Here is a 15,318-nt window from a genome sequence, read left to right on the forward strand (position 1 = left end):
ATAAGAATATAATAGAATAATATAATCGATGGGTGCAGAAGTGGCAGATGAAATTAAAGTAAAAGCCCATTTGATATGCAAATGATGTTTTCAATGATGCGTCACATACATCACGTGACACTGAAGACATTTTCAGATGTGACAAGAAACACACATGTGTAATTATGAGAACTAACCCGCAGGGTCCTGTATTGAACATGATAGCTCCCTGGCACAGTCATAGTTTACGTGGGACTATTGTTACTGCTATTAGTAATAAAAAAACAATCCATTGTTCCTCAGTGAGCTAAATATCATCATGTTAGATATCCTGCCAAATGATAGTTAAAGAAATAGGCAAACATTCAGGCCAAAACTGTGACTTACATGGAAGAGGTAACATCAACTACATTTAATGAAATTAAAACAAAATCTAACACCTGTTTCCAATAGGTCTTTAAAATTAACTATCGCCATGTTCTTTGTCTGTTCATTCCCTGTATATTTCCTCCCTCTTTCAAATGAATCATCTGCAGGCCTGTGGAGCTTGCTTGACGACATCTGCACCTTTATAAACAAACAAACCGCTTCTACATGTTCAAATTCCGTCAGCTGCACTTCTCATATTGCTTTGTCTTTCTAGTTTTACTCAGGTTAAAATTACACTTCATTCACGAACAGTGCACACACATGATCTGGATATAGATGATATGCATCTATTTAGGGAAGGTTTTACTTGCACTTGTTTTGTTAGATACTGTTTGTAGTGTTAACACAACATTGTAATGTTTTGTTTTATGATGTAAAATGTGTCCGCAGACATTTGCTGTTTGTCGAGGGGACAAGTGCAATGGTAACTTCCGGGGTTGGTCTACAAAAAGACATTATCCCTGCAACACTCTATTCTCGGTTAAAATAACAGAACTTTAAGGACATAGGCTAAGACATTTCAGGCAGCCGTGAGTCACACGTCTGACAGATTAGAAGTTTGCTGCTTCATTTCCTCACATACTCTTTTTTTTCACTTAAAAACATAAATGTACCTTTCTTTTTAAAGCTCTAAGGATACATAATGGTTATTTTAAAGAGAACCCTGCTGTGACTGTAACTGTTAGAAAAAAATTACGATCTTGCATGTGTAAGACACCAAAAGAGACCTGTATCTGAGATAGAGAGGTAAGGTTATTGGTCGTAATTAATACTGACGGTGTCTTTGGCTGAGGAGCCATTCAGCAACTGCCAAACTAGCTGGCTGTACAGTCCCATATGACAGGAGGACCCATGTTGCAGTGAAAGGGTCTTGCTGGCATCAAACCCCAAATATAATCAGAGCTCTCTATTTATCCTCTTTGGCAAACTGAAACAATGCAGGGCATGTATTACTGCCTCTATTATTAGCCCTCTATACAGTTATTTTTAAACGGACACAGCTGATCATAGCCTATTCAGATTGGACTCCTGTTTCACTTGTGATGAAGGGTAAATGAACAAGGATCCCCTGCCTCCAGAGGAGACTCAAATGTTTGAGTCTTTTTCTGTGTGTTCATTGTTTATTTATTTTATTAACACAATGAGCGTACGATTCTTTAAAGATATTGGCCTGTAAACAGCAACAATCAACATGAAAAACAGAACTTCATATCTATCTTCTATGTCCAAATTTGCTGATTTTAAAGATAATGTTCCTTTGTACAATAGAAAGTAATCACATTCACTCACATAATGTTCTTAAAGGACTCGTGTGTAGGGATTTTGGGTGCTTCTATTAGCAGAAATGGGGTATAATATTCCTAAGTATATTTTCAACAGCATATAATCATCTGAAACTAAGAATAATGTGTGTTTTACGTCAGCTTAGAATGATCCATGTATATCTACATTGGGAGCAGGCCTTCTTCACAAAGTATGCCATGTTGCACCGCCATGTTTCTACAGTAGCCTAGAATGGACAAACCAAACATTGACCTTAAGAGAGCCTTTTCACACCGTAGTTCTCCAACACATTTGTAAAACTGCAGTTACATGAGCCGCCGAGTGCAAAATCGTAATACCGCCGGCCACCATCTGACTTCCGTGGCCCCGAAGGTAGAGTTATTATGGGAAGGGTGGCCTCTGAGTGGCCTCTGAGTGAGAGCTTTGTTACAGCTGCAATATGAAGGGAGGAGTGAGCGGCATGGTCCCTTCATTTAAATGTTAAGGTGATTCTCCTTGACTATTTCCTCTTTACTTTATACTTATATCCTGCTATATTTCAGAGTGTTGTACCATTTACGCCACTATTCATTATCTGACAGGTGTAGTTACTAGTTACTTTTCAGCAGAAGATATTACAAACAAAACATATAACCAGTTTAAAAATGTAATCCATTGTTAATAATTAAGCCCAAAGAGGTGAAGAAAAAAAGCAAAGTATCCAAACTATTTCTGTCTTCTTCCTTTCCCATTAATCATCTCATAGGTTGAGAACAACTGGATTAGTTACAAATACAACCTCAATAACAGTAAGATGCTGCTTAGAAATTGATGCATCAGTTCTAACTTATATCTTAAAATGCCATATATAATAATACACACAGGGAGACAACTTGCTGACAAATTGCTTTGACTTTTTATACTTTTGATTTAACTAATAATTACTATTACTGAAGAAGTATTTTGAATGCAGCACCCAGGGTTTGTAAGCATTGTCCTACTCTCCTACAATATATACTACAATTTTAATAAAAACCCAATAACGTATACATATAATATTTTAGATATTGTTACACAGTAGTAATGGTAGAAATGTGAGTTGGTGAAGAGTCTTTGAAGATGTGACGCAAAAGAGATCTGTTGGGAGTTCAAACATTGGATGCAACAGAACCTGAGCAGTTATGCAAATTCAACACGTTCTGCCTGTGTGGCTGGTTTCATTTGGACAAATGTTTGTCAAGCTGACGACATAATATTCTCTCAGGCTGTTAAGAGGCTCTTTTCAGTTCAGAGTGAATGAATGGCAGACAAGAAGATGAGATTGATCACCAATAAACAAGTCTGCACCATCAAATCATGTTCACGGATTTGATGGTGCAGGAGTTCAGGGTTATCATGACATCATGTTAATGATGTTGATCAGGAACAATTCAGATGCTAACTGGTTACCTGGAAGCCATGCTGGTTCCTAGAAGCACTCAGTTCTAATTAAACTGTGGATGAAAGATTCTGAACCAAAACAGTCATATGGCAACCCCGTTTACTAGGAACTACATTGATAAACTAATTTGCTTTTCTAAATAAGTCTTGAGATAAATTTCGCCTGATTTGTGTTCATTGGCAACATTAGAGTAGGAAGAGCTACATTGTTGGAGAGCAAGCTAAGTGTTTAGCCAAGGTTTTGGGGGAGAACACAGTTGAGGTTGATCCAATGACCCGCTGATAAAAGCTGCTCACAGTTAGTGAGGCATCCATCAGGTGTTGGTCTATCAGAGAGGGTAGGCGGGGCTACCCTAACACACTGAAGTGGCCTACTTTCACAGCCTCTGTTACAAATAACCAGTTTCTAACGCAGACCGCAGACGATTAAACGTAAAAGAACAAAACTGCCAACTAGCTAACTAACATTGAACGGGTATACTGGTATAAAGATGTCATTTCTAAGAGACAGGTTGCTTATATTGGTGCTGTTTAGACGACATGCTTTAAAACGTATGGCTAAATATTTTTAATATTTCTTCGTTATCATTTTATTATTAGCTCGGCACAATATCGGACATATACTTTGATTTGTTCTCCCTTCAAATGTCAGGGAGGTACTTTGTTCAATGAGCTGTCAATACATTTCAGAGTAGACAAAAACAACATACCCCTTTTCAATATTTGATGCTCATTTCCTTTTTTATGTTGCTTTAAAAATTGAAGGTTGACAGAATTAAATTAGTGCCAGCGATCTCTTCATTTTGTTGTCACTAAAAACTGGGAGCAGGTGGATGTTAAAACGATTACTGCTGGAGAAAATGTTACGGATGCTATAAGCCTTTTCTATTTCATTTTGAAGGCTCAACAGGATGATAAAACTCGTTTTACAACCTTTTTCTCCCTTTTTGCGAGATCTTAAACCGGATTGAGCCGACTATCTTCCTTCATAAATGTCAGCCCATGGAAAACATGACAGAGTGAGGCTTTGTGTATCTATTTAGAGATCACACACATGATCTGAGATAATGTCAACAATTGATGTAAAACAGTCAAGTGGTTTTCTCTTTTCTTTTTTTTTGTTCAGCATGGAAATTATGACTGATCATGTTCTGGCCCAGATGAAAGACCCAAACCACTTCCTGTCTCCAGCAAGGTGCAGACTCTCAATGTCACGTTTAAAACCGTGCAAGAAGATCTCAACCTTATGTAACCGTGGAAAGTAATTGTCTTACATTTACAAAAGACCCCGGAGACTGTGTTTGACTTACAAAATAGCTCATTTACTAATTACTGTTTTTAGTTTTTAATGTGCAAAGGACTGCCCCCTCGCAGACAGTATTTCCTCCCATCTGGCCATTATTTTCATTTCTTTTTCAAGGGTGAGGGTTTAAGAAATGGACAAATGTTGCTACTGATTGTTTCTAAGAGGGAACGGCACAGATGGGACTACTGCCGACTCAACAGCTTGAAAAGCAACGTGTCCAGCAAATGCAAAAAAGGACACTGCCAAATATTCAACAGCCTGTCGACCGATGCCCCTTTACTTTTTGCATATTCGTCAGCTACGAGTCCGTTGTGTGTTGTCTGTCGCACAATACAACACACACAACGTGTCTAACCTCTTGAAACTTACTGGGCGGCTCTTCCTCCCATTCTTACTCGTTTTCATTAGCTTAATTTGGAAATTTAATTAACTGAGCAAGACCTTAACCGTGGGGAAACAGCTTTCCAAATATGCATTCTGTTCATCATTAATGCTCAGGCTGTCCTCGTAAAATAAATGTCTAACGGCTCCCCCCCCCAAAAATAAATTCTAATAATTAAAAAATCTTCAACCCAGTCTGTCGATGCATTAGTGCCTCTTTCTGAAATTCTAACACCGTGACGGCATGTCTTTTTTTCTTTTCTTTTTTTTTCTCCTCGATACAGTTTTGGAAGTTCTTTCAGCGTAAAAAACATGTTGATAAAACTTCCTAAAATTATCTGAAAATCTGATATGTTTGCCAGTTTATATGTTGGAAACATTCATATAATCATATAAACTGGCAAACACATATCAAATTTCATCTCAGACATACGTAGTTTTTAGTCACCACCACTACAACATACTGTGTGACATTAAATTCGGTGCTCAAATATGTCAGAACAACTTGTACATCTTTGTTTAAAGCCAGGGAGATAATTTCAATTCAATATACAGTTTAATTATACTGAACTGTATAATCAAACAGTTCAATTATATTTACAAAGTAGAAATAGTTCAATTATATTTACATAGCATTATAGAAGAGATACAAGTCTGACAAATAATGCAACCTATTTTATAAGGAAAGTTGGTATTGAGTGTTTCAGAATTTCAACTATTTTAACTCCCTCTTCAATTGACATATTTCAAGGATACATTTCCACTGACATTTCAAATCCTTTCAAAATAGATGATGACATTATGTAACAGTTTGCATCCTGTAAACAATAAAAACAAAGCTTTAAACCAAACCAATAGCTGTGTAAAAACCCAGAAAAACTAATAAAAAAGATAAACCAACAAAGTATTACAATATCAATATGTTAAAAAAGAAACATTCTTATCAAAGCATTTCGTAACATTTCATCTGGTGAAACCAAAACCAAATCACAAACATTAGGGAAGTTCCAACTGAAGTCTTAGCACTACTGAAATTAGCTGAGGATTGTAGGCAATGAAAATAAAACCCCACAAAATCTTCCAAAAGAACAATGACTCTGTGCGAGGAGGCCAGTGTCTGTGACAGATTACCGGGAGAAGTATAGTTTACACCTAACAATAACAGCTGCATCACTGAGCTCATAACAACCCTATTTTCTTCTGAGTTGGGCCAGTCTGCTCAGTATTATTCATTCAAGTTGGCATGTCCCGTTGCCGGAGGAAGGTTGAATCATCCTCACGGTCACTTAGCAACAACCAAATATTGTTTAGTTAGCGATCAAAAAATTTAAACATTTGCTCTCCCTTGCTCACGTATACACTCCCGGTTATAGTGCATAAAGTCGCCGATGAAGCGTCACTAACCTTGGTCGTGCTTGATATGTTCGTACAGTGACATTATGTGCTCTTGCAATTTTTGGTTTACCTCATGCTCTGATGAAATCTGAGATAATGATCTCGAAAATAGCAAATATTGTCATTCTCCCTGCAGTGGGAGCCCAATTTAATTCTGACCTTATCCCAGAATGGAAGCATATCATACACATGGATGGATTTACACGACTGAGGGCATTAGATGATGTCTTCTGATATTTATACCCATCAGTGTCTGTTTATGAAACGTCTTCTCAGGTTGTAAACCAAACTTCTCCACCGTGACCCTCGAGTAGAGCAAGTCATCAGGAATAAATCTGCTGCCCTTAACCTTTGAAACAAACACAGGAATGACCCAATATAAATAACAATGACTCTCTCTGCGATGGTTGCTAATCACGTCTAAACAGCAACTGTTTCTAGGACAGGGGGTCACCTGCTGCGTGGCTGTGGGAGCCAGGGCCCTTTAGCTCTGCCTGGCTGTCCCACAGGGGGCTGAGGGTTAGCCTCTGCTGGCAGCTGCCTCCACACTCTGGACTGTATCTGCAATAATAATACTCTATGGTAATGAGTATCATGTAAAGCAAGTCAGGAATTACAGGACACAGTTATAAGCTTTGATAAAATGAGAAACTATGGCATTGGTTGTCTTTTATTATAAGAATATTTTCAAATATGAGTTAGTGTCCCTTTGTCTCCCCAGGCTCAGTTGCTAATACTGCTCATGCAAACTCCTCAGCTTCCCCACATTATTCTACACAAGCTGTTGCAGCTGTCAGAAATGTAAAACACTTCACTTCCTGTATGACAGTGGATGCTTTTGCAAGGAAAAAAGTACCAGACACCAGGTGTATGGAATAGCAAAACCTCTCGTGAATCGAGTATTGAATTATAGATGTGTTCAGTTATTCAGAGAATAGTAAACAAATATTTAACTTTTGCACTGGCAACTGAAGGCAGATCATTTACCATATCTATGGTGGACACCTACATCTGAGTTTATTTTTTATTTACTGAGACTTTTACAAAGGTAAAGTTTGTAAACCTGAGCTAAAACCATCCAATATTTTTAGATATGGTAGTTTCCAAAAGCTTATTCCACCATGGAATGCGTGTCATTGTAAAATGAATAATACATGTTGCATTGTATCCCAAAGGAGAAACATTTTAAAGCTTGTTGGTGCTCCTGCTACGTGGGGAAATGAATTAGCATGCAGTGGAATGTCCTCCTTTTATCAACACTGTTAAATAGATATCATTACAGTTGCCTTACATACGCTGGACCAGTTATGAAGAATAGTTGCACTTGCAGATTGTGTGAAAATGATCTCGTCATACAAGCCTAAATAAAACTGTGGGCTCATTTGGCCAAATTATATGATGGTGTTGGACTAGATATACATGCTGTTATGCAAACAGAAAGTGATGAACAGGATGCATACCTGCAAACTCATGAGGGGCGAAAAAGGTGACAACAGGGGTTTGGGGAGGGGGGGTGCAGGTGACTTTCTTTTCTTTTCGCCACACCACACAGACGTTGTTGTTACACCCAGACCCTCTGGGTAGTTCTGTGTTCACTGTTCTGTTTCTGTTGTGTTGTCTGTCACTCACCTTGTCTCTCGTTTCAGACTCCTCCCTCCTTATGTGCCGCCCTCCTGTGATTGCAGACCCCGCCCTCATTGTTTCCACCTGTGCCTCATTCCCCTTTGTATTTAGTCTGTGTCGACCTCTTGTCTGTGTCGGTTCGTCTCTAAATGTTGCCCAGTAAAAGATGTTACTTTTTCCCTGAATTCTGACTTCCTCATTTCCGCAATTGAGTCCTACGTTCCGTGGCGCCCCGTCAAGTCGTGATAGTACGAACCGACCAAATATGGATTCAGCGGACTCTGATCATCTCCGTCAGGCTATCGCCTCTCAAGGTATCCTCGTGGGTGGTCACGACCACAAGATCAAGAGCATGATGGATTCCCTCCAGACCCTCACGGCTAACGTCGACCAACTTGGACAGCAGCTCCACCAGATGGCAACACAGCACTTCTCTTCGGCCCCAGAAGCCTCGACTTCTCCTCTGCCTCCTACCCAGCCCTCCGTTGGCTCCCGGGAGCCACACGTCCCTGCTCCAGAGTGGTATGCTGGAGATCTGGATACATGCAGATCTTTCCTCATGCAGTGCTCCTTAGTCTTTGACCAGCAACCATCTAGGTATTTGTCTGATAGAGCTAAGATTGCCTTTATTATGGGTTCACTCACTGGGAGAGCATTAGCTTGGGCTGCTAGCATATGGGAGAGTCAGTCTCCCGCCAACTCCTCATTCCAACTCTTCTCTAGTGAGATGCGGAAGGTTTTTGATCATCCTGTTAGCTATAAAGACATTGCCTCACGTCTGCTCTTACTACGACAGGGACCCCGCAGCGTAGCTGAGTACTCTATTGACTTTAGGACCAGTGGCGTGTCCAGACCTTTTTGACTGGGGTGGCCCAAGTGGGGAACTGACTTATGTAGGGGTGGCATGAAGTACGAGTGCACATCGGGGCGGGGGGCACGGAATAGCATTAATTTACCATTTTTGTCTCTACTATCCATATCTACTTTAATTACTTTATAGTGTCTTACATTCCTGTGTTTAAAGTTTAATTTAAAAGATAAACAGACCTACCAATCTCAACAGAGTGACACCATACAAATGTAATATAAAACTTCCATACTTTATTCTTTAACAACTTGTACAGTACTGTATATACAAAAGAAAATGCACATTCTCAGAGTAAGTGCCAACAAACTTAAAATAAAGTAATAATGCCAACAATATTGAAAACGGTCACAGTATAAAGTAAAGTGCCAATAAAATAAATACAATTAAAAACTGTCACAGTATAAAGTAAAGTGCCAACAAAAAAAACAGCCCAGATACATTTAAAACAGTTGAATTCTCCTGTTCTTGTGTTGGCTTGCAAACAGTTTTATAAAGTCATCCATGTTCAATGCCTTAGCTCTTCTTGACTCAATGCTTAGCACACCTAAATGGCTTAGCCTGCTATCTACCATTGTTGTCCTCAAATGGTTTTTAATTAGCTTTAGAGCAGAAAAGCTCCGCTCACAGGCAGCACTGCTGACTGGAAGGGCTACAGCTATTTTGCACAGCCTGAAGAGCTCATGAAACACCTCTTGGTACGGTTCTAAAAACACAGTCAAGTCTAGAATGCTTGCCAACTCTCTTGCCCCACTCTCAGCCTTCCTTTTCAAAATTCTCCTAGCCTGGTGAAGCTCATGAGTAAGATCTTCTTGATCACAACCATACATTTCACCCAAGCCAAATACTTGGTTGTCTTGAAGGAATGTACTGCTTTTAGGGTTTAGGGCCTGTAAACCCTTCATTATTAAACAGTTAGGTTTTGAGAACCTTCTTTCCAATTCACCAATCATGGAGTCAAGGATGGGGTAGAGTAGTCTCTGTCTGAATGTGTCTTTGTCATCATTACCCTTCCGCAGGCCTATAGTACATGTCACATAAGACCCACCAAGTTTGGAGCTAACTTTTTGTGATCTCTTCTTCTCACTATTCTCAACAGCTATATTACACTGTTTGGCTGTCTCTACTATGTCATGCCACAGTTGATCACAAAATGTCTCAGTCCTGTACTCCTGAAGTGTATCGTGAAGTGACTCCACCATGTCTACTGCCATAGCTAAATCAACTGAGGGTGACTGTAGCAGGTCAGAAAGCAGCTTTGTGTTTCCGAACAGTTTTCGGAAGGTTGCAAGGAGGATATGAATGTGAGGTCAATCTGTGCAAGCAAACCTCGAGCATCAGTGGATCTGTCTCTATGATTTTCTTCGCTTATATTTTGAAGGACACACAACACAGCTGGGAACCTATCCATGAAGTTCCTGCAAGCCAATGCTCTACATGCCCATCTTGTGTCACTAAGTTTTTGTAACTCCCTAGGCTGGCCCCCATACATCTCCTTTTGAACATCCAGCCATTTCTGGTGCACATAAGATCCTGACATGTACACATAGAGCTTCTCAAGCAGTGAGAAGAAGCAATCAGCCTCTGGAACTGACTTCACAGTGTCAACTAAGACCAGGTTCAGACAGTGCGCATTACAGTGGACATAAAACACATGTTTAGCCTCTGTCTTAATTCTGGCTGCCACACCTGTGTGTTTGCCACTCATCACTGAGGCCCCATCATAACCTTGTCCAACAAGATTTTCTTTGTACTGAAGGCCATATCTTTCTAAACACTGGATGATCATTTCGCTGAGCCCCTTAGCATCTAGATGTTGGGCATGTTGGAAATCAAGAAAGCTTTCATGCACAGCCCCGTTGTAGTAATACCTAACTACTAATGACAGCTGCTCCTTCTTTTTCAGATCTTTGGTTTCATCAGCAATGACAGAATACCACACTCTCCTTCACTTCCTTCACAATCTCATCACGCACCATACTTGTTAAGCACTGCAGAATTTCATTCTGTATGGTATTGCTTGTGTATTTTGCATTGCGTTGTCCCTTCATTTTTTGGGCTACCATAGGATTGTGTTTAGCGATCATTTCTAGAATTCCTAAGAAATTCCCTTTGTTGTCATATTCTTCCGATTCACGGTGACCTCTTTGTGCTATATTCTGTGTTGCTGTCAAAAGCAGTACATCTGCAACTGTTTTAATGTAACTGCGATTCTCTTCAACTTTCTTTGTGTACTCTTTGTTAATCATATCTAAGATAGAAGAATCTGTAAGCAATAGCCTCTTGTGCTCATTCCAAGCAAACATGGCATTAATGTGAGACTCAGATTTCTCATGCAACTTAAAGCCAGCATCTTTGTACGTTGCTTTTTCCCAGTGTGAAAAGCCTGATTCTGAGGAGAAAACAGATTCTGACGCCAGGCAGGGAGAAGTGTCTGCATGCGTAACAGTAGGCTGAATCTTTGCTTTGTGAGTATTCAAGCCAGGAATTGTGGTTAAACCACACTGGATTGAACGCCTCCTCTTCTCACCTTGGAGGGTTCTTGGAAAAACCTTTAAACGAGGCTGAGAGGGACCTGCTGCTCTTGACTGTGAAATATCTGAAAGTGACAAAAGCATGAGAATTGGATCAGTGTCATGTACTTGTTGGGACAGAAGTGCTCATTGGGGCATTAGTACAGATGAAAGAATTGAATTAAGTACAATATATTTCATATGAAATATTAAGGCATACCATGAGGTCCAGGTGGGGCCACAAGGGCTGCTGCATCACCATCCCCACGTGTCACTGCATGGCCTGCAGGTACTGCTGGATGGTTGTCAGTGTCATTGTCAGAGAGTGGCTGACTTGACACACCTGAAGTAATATAGGGATTTTAACAGTTGTATCAATTTATTTGTATGTCAAATTAGTCATATTTAGCTTTTTCACACCTGTATTGTTAAAAATAGGGCTTTGCCCTGAATCTCAGTATAAGCCACTATGTATAGCAAAAGTGAAACATCTCAAGTCATAGCAGATAGTTTTATAAAGATGCATACATTACATACCCTGATGTGCAAGTGAAGATGAAGGGCCTTCATCACCAGTATCCTTGTCTGAGTCTACAAAAACACATACGTTGTCATCAGAATGATAATAAAATCAGCCTTTTTGTAAGTAGGCTAAGTGGTATCAGGATTTTACATACCCATGTGTACAGCTGAAGCTGGAGGCTCCTGCTGTACATCCCTAGCAGAGTCAAGCTGGCTCTCATCCTCAGACTGACTAGCACTGCTGGCTTCTGCTGCTCTGTCCTGCTCTGTTGTTTTGGATTTCTTTCTTTTGAAGAATCCCTGAATGTTCTGATTTCTTTTCATACTGTAATAGTCGCATGTCATGATGCATGTCACTATATCTTGCACAATACATTTAGCCTAATTATGAATGCATGAATGAATGTGACATGCAAAACTTACTCAGGTCTAATGTTACAAAGTTAGAAGAGATACAAGACAGATTTACATACTGTAACGTTAAGTTAGCTAGCGTTAGCATCAGCGTTAGCGTTAGCATTAGCGTTAGCGTTAGCATCGTTGACAATAACCAAACAATGATGACGACAGGTTTGCTAGTAAGCTGAGTCAGGAAATAATAAAATAAGATGGGAAAACGTTTTAGCTTTTAAACCATTCACACATGTGTATCAATAAGTCTACTCACATCTTTCAGGAGCTAAGAATCCCTGGACAGGTTTGCTAGGCAGCAAGCTGAGTCAGTCGACACTGTCGACAGTCGCGATGATGACAGACCTGCACCACATATCGTGAAAATCAAAAACGTTTTAGCTTATTACAGTTCAAACTTTTTAAACCACTGACTCATTATGTGTAACTGTTATCAATAATTCTAGCTACTCACATCTTTCAGGAGCGAGTAGCCGCAATCTCTTGATGTCTTCTTGATGTCTTCTTGTCGGTTGAAAATGAAAGTTCGGTAGTCACACAATTCAAACGTTCCCGCCTCCGTGGGCAGATAGCCAATCATAGTTTAGCATATGGGGTGGCACCTGGGGTGGCCAATCAGATTCCAGGGGTAGCACGTGCCACCCCTGGCCACCCCCTAGACACGCCCCTGTTTAGGACTATAGCGCAGGGTTCTGGGTGGTCTGATGTATCTCTCCAGGGGGTTTTTCTCAAGGGACTAAATAACCCAGTGAGGGAGGAACTAGTTGTGAGGGATGACTCTGAGAGTCTCGATGCCTGTTAGGCTGGGGAGCTTAGGAGAGAGAGACCTAGCCGCTCTTTTAGTTTTCCAGTCCCTGGTCCTGCCCCTCCTTCTCTCCACGGGAGATCCGGTCCACGCCTTGACCAAGATCTATTTCCCCGCAACCCCTCTACTGGCCCAGCCCCTGGGTTCGCTGCTTCTGTCAGCAACTCCGCTCCCCACCTCTCCGCTGAAGAACCCATGCAGATCGGGAGGACCACCTTGACTCACGAGGAACGGCAGCGTCGGCGTCGAGAGGGCAGGTGTATCTATTGTGGCCAGAGGGGCCACCTCATTGCCTCCTGTCCAGTAAAAGACCGGGCTCATCAGGGAGAGGGACAACACTGGTGAGCCGTACAACCTTGTCCGTAGTTCCCCCTCGGTCACTCCCAAGTGTTTCTATCATTTCTCCAACCGCCTCTCTCAATCAGGAGGTGTTGGTGGATTCCGGTTCCGATGCTAACCTAATGGACAGTGAATTGGCTTGCAAGCTAGGGTTGGAGGTCCACCCCCTCGCCAGACCTTTGGAAGCTAGTGCCCTCGATGGGCGTCTACTCTATCGGATAACTCATCGCTCATCTCCTGTACAGCTAGCCTTCCCAGACCATCACACAGAGACTATCTGTTTTCACTTGTTCCAGTCCCTGCAACACCCCCTCATTTTGGGCCACCCCTGGCTTACTCAACACAATCCTCACATGGACTGGGCTTCGGGGAGGGTGATAGCATGGAGGAGTGAGTGTTCTGAGACATGCTTCCCCACAAGAACATCTCAGACTTTACCCTCGCCTACGTCCCAGCCAGCGCCTATGCTGGATCCCGATTACCCGGACCTTTCCACCGGGAGTATGACTGCGCCATTGATCTGCTCCCGGGATCTTCTCCTCCCAGGGGAAGGCTCTATTCTTTGTCCGTGCCTGAGACGCAGGCAATGAAGGATTATGTGACTTCCGCGTTGGCTACAGGTCTGATCAGACCTTCTTCATCTCCAGCGGGAGCAAGTTTTTTTTTTGTCAGCAAAAAGGATAAGACTCTCCGCCCCTGTATTGATTACAGGGGTCTGAATGACATCACCATCAAGAACAGGTACCCCCTCCCACTTATTTCTTCGGCATTTGATTTGTTACAAGGTGCTAAGGTCTTTACCAAGCTCGACTTAAGAAATGCCTATCATCTGGTCAGAATTAGGGAGGGGGACGAGTGGAAGACTGCTTTCAACACCCCTAGTGGGCATTACGAATATCTCGTAATGCCCTTTGGACTAACCAATGCTCCAGCTGTTTTCCAGGCCATGGCGAACGATGTTCTCCGGGACCTACTTAACATCTCTATTTTTGTTTATTTGGACAATATTCTTATCTTCTCCCCCGATGAAGAGACTCATCGGGGTCATGTCAGACAGGTCCTCCGACGCCTCCTGGACAACCAACTGTTTGTAAAGGCGGAGAAGTGTGAGTTTCACGTCGCTACCGTTTCATTCCTGGGGTTTATTGCGTCGGAGGGCAAGGTGAAGATGGAGCCGGGGAAGGTCGAAGCAGTCACCGATTGGCCCACTCCTAGCAACCGCAAGGAGGTCCAACGGTTTTTGGGGTTTGCTAATTTCTATAGGAGGTTCATTAGGAACTTCAGCTCTGTTGCAGCCCCCCTGCATGTTCTAACCTCTCCTGCCGCTAGGTTTCAGTGGAATCTCACTGCTGACGCTGCCTTCCAACGGCTTAAGAGAGCATTCACCACTGCTCCGGTGCTTACCCTCCCAGACTCCCGCCAGCAGTTCGTGGTGGAGGTGGATGCCTCAGATATGGGTATTGGGCGATACTTTCCCAGAGATCCACGAACGATAATAAACTGCACCCTGTGCCTTCCCTCTCGGAAGCTTTCACGGCAGAGAGGAATTACGATATTGGTGACCGGGAACTTCGCGTCAAAGTGGCTCTGGAGGAATGGCGGCACTGGCTGGAGGCGGAGCACCCATTCATTGTCTGGACAGATCATAAGAACCTTGAGTACCTGCGAAAAGACTGAACCCTCGCCAGGCCAGGTGGGCTCTATTCTTTGTAGATTTAACTTTTCTTTATCTTTCCGCCCAGGTTCTAAGAATGTGAAACCTGACTCCCTGTCGCGGCTGTTTGATCCTGGTGCCCCTCCCAACCCCCCCTCATACATTCTGCCCCCGTCCTGTCTGGTTGGGGCTGTCACGTGGGACATTGAGGAGAGGGTTAGACGGGCTGTCGCAAATGTTTCTGTTCCCGACGGTTGTCCCCCCAATAGGATGTTTGTACCCTCGTCCCTCCGAGCTCAGGTCATCCAGTGGGCACACTCGTCTCGAGTTTCCTGTCACCCCGGGGTGCGGAGGACTATGTTCGTCATCAAGCAGCGGTTCTGGTGGCCCCGA

General features: G+C 42.2%; 1 protein-coding gene across 1 annotated transcript; it reads right to left on the minus strand.

Annotated features, from left to right (window-relative positions):
* Positions 1-8,087: 8,087 nt before the first annotated feature.
* On the minus strand, positions 8,088-12,789 carry LOC130203021 (uncharacterized). Its single transcript, XM_056428918.1, has 6 exons — positions 12,582-12,789; positions 11,872-12,472; positions 11,732-11,785; positions 11,415-11,489; positions 11,187-11,280; positions 8,088-8,325 (listed from the first exon to the last, which is right to left on the minus strand). Exons 2-6 carry the CDS (start codon positions 12,059-12,061, stop codon positions 8,088-8,090), a joined length of 651 nt encoding a protein of 216 aa, XP_056284893.1. The 5' UTR covers positions 12,062-12,472; positions 12,582-12,789.
* Positions 12,790-15,318: the final 2,529 nt, after the last annotated feature.

The sequence above is a fragment of the Pseudoliparis swirei genome, chromosome 12, assembly GCF_029220125.1.
Source record: "Pseudoliparis swirei isolate HS2019 ecotype Mariana Trench chromosome 12, NWPU_hadal_v1, whole genome shotgun sequence".
NCBI classification, from domain to species: Eukaryota; Metazoa; Chordata; class Actinopteri; order Perciformes; family Liparidae; genus Pseudoliparis; species Pseudoliparis swirei.